We start from the raw sequence: 13,342 nt of genomic DNA, 5'->3' as shown, positions 1-13,342 counted from the left end.
TTGATCAGCATAAAAATAGCACTGCAGCGTTAGTGGTGGCTGAACCTTTACCTTTCTTGTACCATACAGTATGTAATATTGCAACCAGCCCCTAACACTACAGAATAAGTACATAAAGAGACACACTGTACATTGCTAATAACTCAAGAACCGTGTGATTTAAGTTACAGGCATTGCATTCTTACACAGCTGCAGCAAGGAGAAGTTGTTTAGCAGTTAATTAAGGTTACAAATCAGTCTTCTTAGCAAACATATTATTTTGATAATTGTATAATTATTGAATATGATGTCTTCATGCACTGGATTTATGCAACTTTCCAAAATTCAAAATTGAATCAGTTGAGAAAAAAAACATTTTAGTCAATTTTCTGAATGATCTTCTGGAAAATGCCAGAGCTATATATTTCAAAATTCCACTCATAGATCTGGGATATGGGTTCTACCAGCAAACATGCATTTATTATCTATTCTTTGATGTCCAGAAAAGGCAATAATAGTGTTTCTGTATAAAGTAGTAAAGTCCTTGTACATGCACATAGAAAATTACAGAATTATGAGTTAACGTCATAAGAGAATGTTGTCCAGGTCAGCTCTTCACAATACTGGAAGTGACTGAACTAAGCCTGAATTGGATGACACTTTCAAAGAAACAGGGCCTTAGTATCTTGATTAATGTTATCAAATTCAACTATTCTCTTGTTATATACTTGCAGGATAGCTATAAAGTAAGCTGAACTCGTCCTTTAAAAATAACACATCTACATTCACTAATATGGAATAAGCATGGAGCTGGTGGCAATGTTATCTATGAGCAGATTGGACTAAGATTATTATGAATAATGACAGCACTGGTCCACTAGTTAAAGTAGTTAAAGTCTCAAATTGGGACGATTTAACCCCCACGGACACCTTCAAAGCGATTGCGCAACCACCAACTGCGACTCCAGCCTTAAACTCCAGGCCGGGTCTTTATGTGCTGCTATTGTGACTCCCGTCTCCCCCTCTCCCACCAATACTCTGCAATCCTGTCTCCTTCAGATCCCATCGTCAGCTCCTGGGTCCTCAGAGGCTCCATCTTCCTCTCACCCCAACCCTCCCCTCTCCACTGACAACCCCAGCCTCCCCCCCCCCCTCTGATCCCAGCTCTCAGCCGTGTCGGGTCTTTACCATTCCCTCCGACCTTCAACTGTCGGAGGCAGAACGCTCTGTCCTCAGTAAGGGCCTCACCTTTGTCCCCCTTCGCCCACACCTCAGAGAGTTCCGTGTTTGCCATGATGCGGAACCCTTCTTCCGCCGTCTCCGAGCCCACTTCTTCGGCAAGGACTCTTCCACCCCCACCGATGACCCCTTCTCCCGTCTTCAACCCTCCTCTTCTTCGTGGACACCCCGCTCTGGATCTCTTTATCGCTAACTGCCGAAAGGACATCAACCGTCTCGACTTCACCGCATCTTGTTCCCATTCCAACCTCACTCCTTCGGAACGCTCTGCTCTCCACTCCCTCCACACTAATCCTAACCTTATTATTAAACCCGCCGATAAGGGGGGTGCTGTTGTAGTCTGGCGTACTGACCTCTACCTTGCCGAGGCACAGCGACAACTGGCGGATACCTCCTCTTATTTACCCCTCGATCGTGACCCCACTAAGGAGCACCAGGATATTGTCTCCCACACCATCACCGATTTTATCCGCTCAGGGGATCTCCCATCCACTGCTACCAACCTTATAGTTCCCACACCTCGCACTTCCCGTTTCTACCTCCTACTCAAGATCCACATACCTGCCTGTCCTGGCAGACCTATTGTCTCAGCTTGCTCCTGCCCCACGGAACTCGTTTCTGCATACCTCGACACAGTTTTATCCCCCCTTGTTCAATCCCTTCCGACCTATGTTCGTGACATTTCTCACGCTCTTAAACTTTTCGATGATCTTAAGTTCCCTGGCCCCCACAGCATTATTTTCGCCATGGGTGTCCAGTCCCTATATACTTCCATCCCCCATCAGGAAGGTCTCAAAGCTCTCTGCTTCTTTTTGGATTCCAGACCTAATCAGTTCCCCTCTACCACCACTCTGCTCCGTCTAGTGGAACTAGTCCTTACTTTTAATAATTTCTCCTTTGGCTCCTCCCACTTCCTCCAAACTAAAGGTGTAGCTATGGGCACCCATATGGGTCTTAGCTATGCCTGCCTTTTTGTTGGCTTTGTGGAACAATCTATGTTCCGTGCCTATTCTGGTATCTGTCCCCCACTTTTCCTTTGCTACATCGACGACTGCATTGGCGCTGCTTCCTGCACGCATGCTGAGCTCATTGACTTCATTAACTTTGCCTCCAACTTTCACCCTGCCCTCAAGTTTACCTGGTCCATTTCCGACACCTCCCTCCCCTTTCTAGATCTTTCTGTCTCTGTCTCTGGAGACAGCTTATCTACTGATGTCTACTATAAGCCTACTGACTCTCACAGCTATCTGGACTATTCCTCTTCTCACCCTGTCTCTTGCAAAAATCCCATTCCCTTCTCATAATTCCTCCGTCTCCGCCGCATCTGCTCTCAGGATGAGGCTTTTCATTCCAGGACGAGGGATATGTCCTCCTTTTTTAAAGAAAGGAGCTTCCCTTCCTCCACTATCAACTCTGCTCTCAAACGCATCTCCCCCATTTCACGTACATCTGCTCTCACTCCATCCTCCCGCCACCCTAGGAATAGGGTTCCCCTGGTCCTCACCTACCACCCCACCAGCCTCCGGGTCCAACATATAATTCTCCGTAACTTCCGCCACCTCCAACGGGATCCCACCACTAAGCACATCTTTCCCTCCCCCCCTCTGCTTTCCGCAGGGATCGCTCCCTATGCGACTCCCTTGTCCATGCGTCCCCCGCATCCCTCCCCACTGATCTCCCTCCTGGCACTTATCCTTGTAAGCGGAAGAAGTGCTACACATGCCCTTACACTTCCTCCCTTACCACCATTCAGGGCCCCAAACAGTCCTTCCAGGTGAGGTGACACTTCACCTGTGAGTCGGCTGGGGTGATATACTGCGTCCGGTGCTCCCGATGTGGCCTTCTATATATTGGCGAGACGCGACGCAGACTGGGAGACCGCTTTGCTGAACACCTACGTTCTGTCCGCCAGAGAAAGCAGGATCTCCCAGTGGCCACACATTTTAATTCCACCTCCCATTCCCATTCTGACATGTCTATCCACGGCCTCCTCTACTGTAAAGATGAAGCCACACTCAGGTTGGAGGAAGAACACCTTATATTCCGTCAGGGTAGCCTCCAGCCTGATGGCATGAACATCAACTTCTCTAACTTCCGCTAATGCCCCACCTCCTCCTTGTACCCGATCCGTTATTTATTTTTATACACACATTCTTTCTCTCACTCTCCTTTTCTTCCTCTGTCCCTCTGACTCCACCCCTTGCCCATCCTCTGGGTTCCCCCCCCCCACCTTGTCTTTCTTCCCGGACCTCCTGTCCCATGATCCTCTCGTATCCCCTTTGCCAATCACCTGTCCAGCTCTTGGCTCCATCGCTCCCCCTCCTGTCTTCTCCTATCATTTTGGATCTCCCCCTCCCCCTTTCAAATCTCTTAGTAACTCTTCCTTCAGTTAGTCCTGACGAAGGGTCTCGGCCTGAAATGTTGACTGTACCTCTTCCTAGAGATGCTGCCTGGCCTGCTGCGTTCACCAGCAACTTTGATGTGTGTTGCTTAAATTGGGACGTCTATTTTTGATGGCACTAGACTGGAGCTTGCAAAGCTCGATTGGGAGAGTGTGCTAACAAATAAAAGGATTATCTAGAAAGTGAAAGACTTAGAAAGAGTTCAAAGCCAGCATGTTCCTGGAGTGAAAGGAAAGGCAGAAATAGGGAACCCTGTTTGACATGGGATATTAAGCTTTGGTCAGGAAAAAGGAGGCACATGACCATAAGACATAGGAGCAGAATTAGGCCATTCAACCCACTGATTCTGTTCTGCCACTCCATCATGGCTGACTTACTATCCCTCTCAACTCCATTCTTCTGCCTACTACTCATAACCTTTGACTCACTGACTAATCAAGAACCTATCAAACTCTACTTTAAATATACTCAATGATCAGCCTCCACAGCGGTCTATGGCAATGAATTTCATAGATTCACCACCCTTTGGCTAAACAAATTCCTCCTCATCTCTATTCTGAGACTATGTCCTCCGGTCCTAGACCTCTCCACATACATTCTAACTAGGCCTTCAATATTTGATAGGCTTCAATGAGAACACCCCCTCTCACTGTTCTAAACTCCAGCAAGTACCAACCCAGAGCCATCAACTGCTCCTCATATATTAACCTTTTCATTTCCAGAATCATTCTTCTAAACTTCCTCTGGACTATTTCCAATGCCAGCACATCTTTTCTCAGATATATCAGGTTCAGGGAGATGGGATCAGACAAATCCTTCGAGAATTACAAGGAATGTAGTCATCTCTCTGACACAGTGGTGTCAAGAAAACAACCTCTCCCTCAATGTCACAAAAAAACAAAGGAGCTGGTTGTGGGTTACAGGAGGAATGGAGATGGGCTAACCCCAATTGACATCAATGGATCTGGGGTTGAGAGGGTGAACAGCTTCAAGTTCCTCAGTATCGACATCATGTGGTCTGTACACATCAGCTGTGTGGCGAAAAAGGCACAACAGCACCTCTTTCACCTCAGACGGTTGAGGAAGTTTGGTATGGGCCCCAAATCGTAAGAACTTTCTACAGGGGCACAATTGAGAACACCCTGACTGACTGCATCACTGCCTGGTATGGGAACTGTACCTCCCTTAATCACAAGACTCCACAGAGAGTGCTGTGGATAGCCCAGCGCATCTGTAGTTGTGAACTTCCCATGATTCAGGACATTTACAAGGACAGGTGTGTAAAAGGGTCCATAGGATCACTAGGGACCCAAGTCATCCCAACCACAATCTATTCCAGTTGCTACCATCCGGGAAGTGGTACCGCAGCATAAAAGCCAGGACCAACAGGCTTCAGGACAGCTTATTCTACCAGGCCATCAGACTGATGAACTCACGCTGATTTGAGTGTACTCTATATTACATTGACTGATCTATTCATTATAAATTACTATGACTGCACATGGCACATTTAGATGGAGATGTAACATAAAGATTTTTACTCCTCATTTATGTGAAGGATGTAAGAAATAAAGTCAATTCAATTCAAGAAATTCAGAGAGGGGAAAAAGGGCCTATGAGGGACCCTGGCAGATAAGATAAAGAATTTTAAGATGTTGTAAATATATTAAAAGGGTATAGCTAGGGAGAGAGCAAGTTTCCTTAAGCATGGCGATTAAGTTATTTAGATAAAGACCAGACCATTACATCTGTTATATTATTCTGCTTAATGAACATTATTGCTTTGAATTAGCATTTACATTTAATTTTGTTTAAAGATTGTCCAGACAACACTAAAACAGTCATAAAATGGAACAAAAACATCAACACCTACTTGCTGAATGGAGTAGAGTTTGATACCAGTGCTGCGATCCCATATACAGATGATGTCATCTAATCCACCACTGATCACACAACTTGAGGTACAAATGAGAGAAACAACATCACCACGATGACCATGCATGTGACTTAGTCGACTTCCGGTTAATACATCCCAGAGACAAATAGCCCCATCTTGGCCTCCACTAGCCAGTGTCATTGTCTGAAGAGAGAAAGAATACATTTCAAGAATTGTAACTGTACAAGTTATAAAGCTGAGAGGTGACTGACCATCCTTCTGCTTGGCATGCTCATCATGATTCATTCAAAACACATGACATAGAACATATGATTAGACAGCACAAACAAGAAAAACAAACTTGAGATAGTATTCTTAATCTTGAAGATAGTACAAATAATGGCAGTTGCTAACTGCTTTATATTATTAGTATATATATGGTTATTATGTAAGTTACATGAAAAAAGGAAACTTCCATAACTTAAATTTTGCTAGCCATTTTTTTTAGAAGAAAATTTACCATCATTACCATCTTGTTTCATTTTTTTTGTTTCCTTACAGTTGCTAATTCCATTCCTGGTCACAACAAAGCTGCTGATAACACCTTCTTACAGTATTTACAAAACACTTACTCTATGACTCCAGCAAAGGACTATCATATTTTGTTGAAGATGATGGCATTCTGGCTAATAGCACGGATCCTTAACAAAAATGTTCCTACCACTGCAATGAACTAACCATTTCATGCACTGGGCAAAATTTGATCATACAGTATTTTTCTGTGAGAAAGATAGTCTGCTCAGCAAGAGAATGCCACAACCGGAGCTCAGTTATCTCTGGTTATCAGCACTCACTGACAAAGCCCAGGAAGAGGTCAACTTTTTTTTTGAATGGCAACTTAGTCATGCCAACACATTGCAATTCAATACATGTGCATAATTTAAATAACCATAAGCACATAGAAAGGAAAAACAAAGCTTTATTTCACAAAATGTCCTACAGTACTTTATAATCATTATGAGACTTATCAAGTATTGTCATTTTTGCCTTAAGAGCAACATTTGAACAAATCAAATTTATGAAATTTTTAGGTCAGTAAATAACATTAAAAATCACTGCATCGACATATGAATAAATGATAGTGCTTTATTTGAATCTCCTTCGGAAGACAAAAGCATCAACTTAATTTTATGCATTAAGCATATTATCACTTCACTCAAAGACAAGAAACAGGTTTTCAATACAAGTGAAGTCCTGGGATGGCAGGACTTTCATATGATGAAAGGCTGGATCAACTAGGCTTGTACTCGCTGGAATTTAGAAGATTGAGGGGGGATCTTATTGAAACGTATAAAATCCTAAAGGGATTGGACAGGCTAGATGCAGGAAGATTGTTCCCGATGTTGGGGAAGTCCAGAACGAGGGGTCACAGATTAAGGATAAAGGGGAAGTCTTTCAGGACCGAGATGAGGAAAAACTTCTTCACACAGAGAGTGGTGAATCTGTGGAATTCTCTGCCACAGGAAACAGTTGAGGCCAGTTCATTGGCTATATTTAAGAGGGAGTTAGATATGGCCCTTGTGGCTAAAGGGGAGAGAAGGCAGGTACAGGGTTCTGAGTTAGATGATCAGCCATGATCATACTGAATGGTGGTACAGGCTCGAAGGGCTGAATGGCCTACTCCTGCACCTATTTTCTATGTTCCTATGAAAGCAAAGGTTTTGCCAGAAAATTAATGCATTAACATGCAGACTTGCAGGAATTGTAGCAATTTATCTTAAAGTTAGTGTAAAGTTTAACACAAAATGCTACAAATGATTATACTGTCAATACTATTGTTGCTTCCCAGAAAAACATTTTTTTCCCTTCAGTGTTACCTGGTCTATATAAACTGCAGTGATCCCTCCTGAGTGACCCTGCAATGTATAAAGGCAACAGGAGTCCTCAAGCCGATATATCTGTAAGAGGAAGAGAAGATCAATAATAGCCCAGTACAACTACTCTTTCAAGTGACTTAATTCAAAACTGAAAATGAGTATGGAATCATACTATGCAATTAAACTGCACCGCTAAGTGGGGTGGACAGGGTAGATGGAATTTAATCCATACGAGACAGATAATACATTTTAGGAGGTCAGGTTCTGGTGGAACATATAAAGTAAATGGCAGGGACCTCTGATGCCTGGAAAAGTGGAGACTATAGGACTGAGGTGGCTTCAACTTCCAACGGAGTGATTTATTGCTGCAAGTTCACTGCTCCTTGAAAAAGAAGAAACAAGCCAATGAAGTAGTGAAAAAGGCATTTGGCATCCTCCCCTAACACCTGCTTTGTAGGCCAAGATATCGAGAACAGGACTTGGCATGTCATTGTGCAACTGTTCAATACATGGGTTAAACCACCGAGTATATTGTTCTGGTCACCAAACTACAGGAAGAGTGAAAGCACAAGAGATTCATCAGGAAGATGCCTGAATTGAACGTGTAATTATCAGGAGAGATCGGATTGACTAGGTTTACTTTCACTAGAATGTAGAAGGCTGAGAGGTGACCTTATAAAAGTTTGTAGAATTATGAGGGGCACAGGATAGGATAGATAGTCAGAATCTTCTTCCCAGGGCAGAGGGAGTCTAGAACTACAGAAAATAAGTATAAAGTGAGAGGGGAGAAATTTGAAGGAAATCTGAGGGTTAAGTTTCCTCACAAAGAGGATGGTGAATATCTGGAACAAACTGCCTGAGGAAGTAGGTGGAGGGAGATACAATTACAGTTTTCCAATTTAAAAGGCATTTGGACAATTACTTAGATAGCAAAGGTGTGGAGAGCTACAGCCTAAAACGGCATATGAGATTTGTGTAGATAGATATCATGGTGGGTGAAAAAGGCCCATTTCTATGCTCTACAGTATATTTCTATGATTCTAATATTTGGTTATAAGGGAGAATTGATAATGGGCAGGGACATCAAGGTTCTATTAATGAAAGGAACTGCATCCTAATATTACCAACTTGTCTATTTCATATTTGATAAGGAACTGCATTTTCTAGAAGTGTGGAGGTTGAAGCCACCTCAGTTACATGGAGTCTACATTTATTTCAGACCTCCCTAGGCAAACAGCAAGTACTGTGGATCCTAGCAGCAAAATAATGTTAACATTAAATGTGTGAATATTATATCCCTAATCAATAGACTAGTCAAATGATGTTTTTCTCTGGGTCTCAGTCAAGATTGAGCAGGAAAGTTCAGCCTCACATAACAAACTTTATGCTCACTTCTCAATAGTTTCCCATTGAGAACATAATGGATAAAAAACATTTTCTTTGTGACAAGAATTTATGAAAAGAGGTGAAGAAATGCACTTCCCTCTAGAATGAAGAAGAATGTTTCAGTAAATCACTATATAAGATAGGAATTATAGGAATAATTTCTGAAGGTTTCCACTATAAACACTGACATCCAAACATTAACTTTAGTTTTAGATCAATAGTTATACAGAATGAAAACTTCAGCCATGCTGATCAAGGTACCCATCTACACTAATCCCATTTGTCTGTGTTCAATGACAATGCTGCTGAGCTTTGCTTTTATTTCAATTATATTCTCCTTAGACAGACCCTCCTGTTTGAGGATGACTTGTTTCCAGTCCAGATCTGCGATGATTACTGAGATCGATTTGAAATCTAACGATGAGAACAGAAAATGCTGGAACTATTAAGCAGCTCAGGCAGCACCTCACTTTAAAAAGGGCACACTGGATGTGGTGGCAAATTTCATCACAGATTTCTGCCTTTGCTGAAAGGTGGCCTCCTAGAAGTGGTCCAGGTTTGCAAAGACCTCAGCATAGAGGTTTAATGTCAGTGGCAGTTGGCAGAGTGCCTTTGCTTTGTGACTGTTTTTGTCAATTATATCACAAAAGATGATTGAATGAAGACGAAGTTTTGGATTGTTTGCTCTCATTCTCCCAGTGTGCCAGCTCAATTGTCTTGAAGTGGTAGAACAGCAGTGTCATTGACAGCATGACGCAACCCATAGAATGGATATACTCTGCTGATGAGTAGTGCCAGCCCAAATTATGAATCTGGTCCTTCAATGGTATGAAAATTTTATCCAGAGCTGATATTCTTACCAAACACAAAACCATTGTCACTTAAAAGTAGTTGAATTATACTCACTCTGAGTGTGTGATCTTGACTACCAGTTACTACACGGCCAGCAGCTGCTTTCAGTACTGTAATAGGCTTTTGATGTGCACAATGAACCATGTGGGTCAGCTGACAAACTATGACATCATTACTGCTAAAAACTGACGATGAGGGGATGCTAGACCTGTTGGGTGTTCCTGAACAGAAAAGGAGTTAGTGATCCAAATGTGGAATAAAAAAACAATTTATCAATTTGTATATACTTTATATATATACAATTATATTTATACTTTATACTCTTTAACACAGAGAAATGGCTCAAATTAGTTTACAAACAGGTAGCTTGAAAAATCTAGCAGCTTTTTGCCAGTAACATTAAAAGCAGTGACTGAAGGCACATCTAAAAAAGTAACGTTCAGATTTTAAGAAATGCAAAGATAATGGACTTCACACAAACAGTTGTTCTGCCGCTGATGAAGGAGTACGAAGTGGAACAACATACAGAAGAATAAGGTCATTACAGAAAGAGTGCTCAGTGGGAAACTGAGATGATTTCAGCATTCATTTCATTGCTGACTACAGGTTTTGTGCTGATTATTTATAACACAGACATTAGAAATGCTTCGGAGGACATGAACTTAAGGATAATAATTTTGTAAATATCACACATATCAATGAGCTTTTGTAAGTAATCAGTAAAGTTGGAACAGTTGGGCTGTTTTATTCATTTGTTGATCATATACTAGTCACAGAACAGTACAACAAAGAAGGCAACCACTTATGGCAGCTCCAGCTTTTTTTATGAGGAGTATTCAAGCTAATCCCACACCTACTTTGTGGTTTTTCATGGGCCATCAGGTTTAGGATTAGTTAACAGGCTCCTAACTTATAGTTAAAAATGGAAAATGAAAAGTAATGTCAGAAACAGAAGGAAAATAACAATTTAAAATTGCCCTACCTCGGTACTGTAGCTGATTAAAAGTCTTATTGGTGTCTAAACAATAGAAATCTAATGAACCATTCAATCTTGCTGTAACAATTCTGTAAGAGAAAGGGGAATTACTTTGTTGAGAACAGATATAAGACAATTTCCATGTTTTGGTGTGGCAAAAACAAATGTATACTGAATTTCCAAACTGACCCAATCAACTTAACGATAAATTTTATCTTTCGCACTCCACATTCCTTTATTAGATGCAAAATCATAGCTGATGTTACAAAACTACTATTTGTAAAGAATATGAAATAATTCTTAAGTACTTTGATAATACAAAAAAAAACTGTGGCTAACTATCATACAAAAAAATACTTGTTCGTGTGGAAAGAAGTGATGGGAATCCATAAAATATGCCTTGGAAGGCAAATAGGTTAAAACTGGGTGCAGGATCAGGACTTTCAATTAAATTAATCATTAATACTGCATCCAGTTTATCATCTATTGACAAAACTATTCTGCTAAATCCATCAGAACTTTATGCTCATCTCCCTATAATATAAAACTTTTAAGTTTAGTCACAGTGAACTTTGTTCAACCCAGTTCAGCCATTGTCACATCTCTTTCTAAGGTGGGTGGCTCATACATAGGTTGAGAAAACATTAAATCTGAAGTCAAGTGTAAAACATGTTTCAGTCAAACTACCATGCCTCATTCAAAGTACATTTTTTACATTATTAACAGAGGTCATGAAAATATCACAAAATACCAGAATGCACAGTGTTCTATGAAACAGAATGAGCCTAAACCAAAGAAAGGATTTGGCAATTAACTTCAAATTCAAGATGTTATCTGAGGATTCATGGGGTACATCCATGACATATATCCAATTGTCACCTGTTTGTGATAAATGCCAATGCTGTTATCCCTGATGAACCGTCTTCATTACTGCAACGTAGTGTTCCATCTGTAGCATTCCACACCTGAAATAAACCAATTAGGTTCAGGTATTAAGATAAGTTATAATTTATACAATATAACTTTAATACTAAGAAAAGCTTACAGCATTTTTCTCTCCATTCTTCTCCCTTTTCTGAGGGGTTCAGAACTACTATTAAGGAAAGAGTTCCACTGACATTGGACACAGTTTTATATCTCACCCATTATGTTTCAAGGCAAAACAGTAAGCTATTTAACAGTATTTCGACATTTTCAAGTCATTCTCTTTTAACAACTTACCTTGCTTGTGCTGTACAGACCAAGGAAACCATTGTTAAGCACAGAATCAAAATTCAGAAAATACTGAAACCAATCAAACTACTTCTAATGACGTCAAGTCAGACTCCTACCTCTAACCAGCAACAGTGGCACAAAAATCTCGGAATCATTCAAGGATAGCTGCAAGCTGTATTTAGAGTTAGAGTGGATTTCAATAGAACTAGTTGGATAAATGATGATCCAATTGGATGCTACCATGTATTTAGTTGAGATCTACTAAATTATATTTAAGGAAAAGCCTCTTCAATTTCTTCTTTTCAATATTTCTTGGAAGAATTTCCAAAGATAATTAAAGCTTCAATTTATCAATTCTTCAAAAGTTAGAAATAGAATTTTTACCTCAAGTTGCCCATTACTTCTTCCTGTTGCAATCAGATTACCCTGTATGCCTAAACTCCAAACAGAGCTTTCACAGTCTCCGTCCCACATAGGAAGAGGTGAGGTTTTCTCATACATAGGGAATGGCTCATCTCCTAAACTCCTCCTCCTGTGGTTGCAGTAGCCATCCCAACCCTGTGACTTTAGACTCACTGATGTTTGAGAAGACTTCAAAGTTGGTGGGTGGGATGGAAAACTCCTCAAGTTCTGCACATTCAGTATTTTATGATCCTCATATGCTTTATCATAAGTTTGACCAAAGTCATAGCCAGTTTCTCGTGAAATTTCAGAAATAATTCGCTGCCTTGGAACTGCAGACTTTTCTGCAAAGTTGGTGTCTATCAAACTGGATAAATCTGGCTGATCAGTGAAAAGGGGTTGAGTAGGAGTCAGTTTCCTCGGGAAATTGTAATCATTTTCGTATACATCGTCTTCTCCATTTTCAGGATCTGATATATATTCCCGGCTTTCTTGTCGCTCATGGAAAATGTTGCTATCCTTCCATTGCCTATAAATATATAATAGAAAAAGATAAACTTTAAAGTATTTTCCACTTTGCCTGGAATTCATAACTCTGTAGTTCTGAAGCAGGAAACAGATTTCACATTCAGAATACTTCCACAATCCTAATGTTTTGAAGTAGAGTGGCTATCTTGGTCCAGAGAACCTACTTGCTTTGAAGTCAGTACAGTGCAGATTCAGTGGATTCCTGAGATGAAGCGTTTATCCTCTGAGGTGATTGAATAAGATTGACCATTAGTTAGTGGATTGCAGAATAATGAGAGAAGAGCTCATTAAAACAGACAAGATTTTGAGAGGAGACACAAGATGCTGAAATCTGAAGCAACAAACAAACTGCTAGAAGAACTCAGTATTTAGGCAACATTTCTGGTAGGAAAGCAACTGTTAATGCTTGGGTTGAAACCCTGCATCAGGACTGAGTGTGGAGAGGTGAGATGAGGAGAGGTGGTGAGGTTAGGAGGAGAATAGGAATAGAGAGGAAAGATTATTCTGAGATGACGGTGGACTGAGGAGAGATAGCAGGCAGGTAGATTTTGAGAGGGATTGATAAAGGTATATCTTAAGAAGTTGTTTTCTAAAGCTGGAAAGTCCAGAT

General features: G+C 40.9%; 1 protein-coding gene across 2 annotated transcripts in view; it reads right to left on the bottom strand.

The window, feature by feature from the left end:
- Positions 1-13,342, bottom strand: part of scap (SREBF chaperone) — a 125,940-nt gene that overhangs the window by 6,303 nt on the left and 106,295 nt on the right. For both annotated transcript variants that reach the window (XM_063057486.1, XM_063057479.1), the window contains 6 exons: positions 12,187-12,733; positions 11,467-11,552; positions 10,594-10,676; positions 9,666-9,832; positions 7,374-7,454; positions 5,494-5,700 (listed from right to left, as the gene is read on the bottom strand). In XM_063057486.1, coding sequence (XP_062913556.1) covers positions 5,494-5,700; positions 7,374-7,454; positions 9,666-9,832; positions 10,594-10,676; positions 11,467-11,552; positions 12,187-12,733 — 1,171 coding nt within the window. The remainder of the gene's footprint in view (positions 1-5,493; positions 5,701-7,373; positions 7,455-9,665; positions 9,833-10,593; positions 10,677-11,466; positions 11,553-12,186; positions 12,734-13,342) is intronic.

The sequence above is a fragment of the Mobula hypostoma genome, chromosome 1 (assembly GCF_963921235.1).
Source record: "Mobula hypostoma chromosome 1, sMobHyp1.1, whole genome shotgun sequence".
In the NCBI taxonomy this organism is placed as follows: Eukaryota; Metazoa; Chordata; class Chondrichthyes; order Myliobatiformes; family Myliobatidae; genus Mobula; species Mobula hypostoma.
The sequence above is the reverse complement of the archived record's forward strand: the minus strand, read 5'-3'. Positions and strand labels throughout refer to the sequence as shown.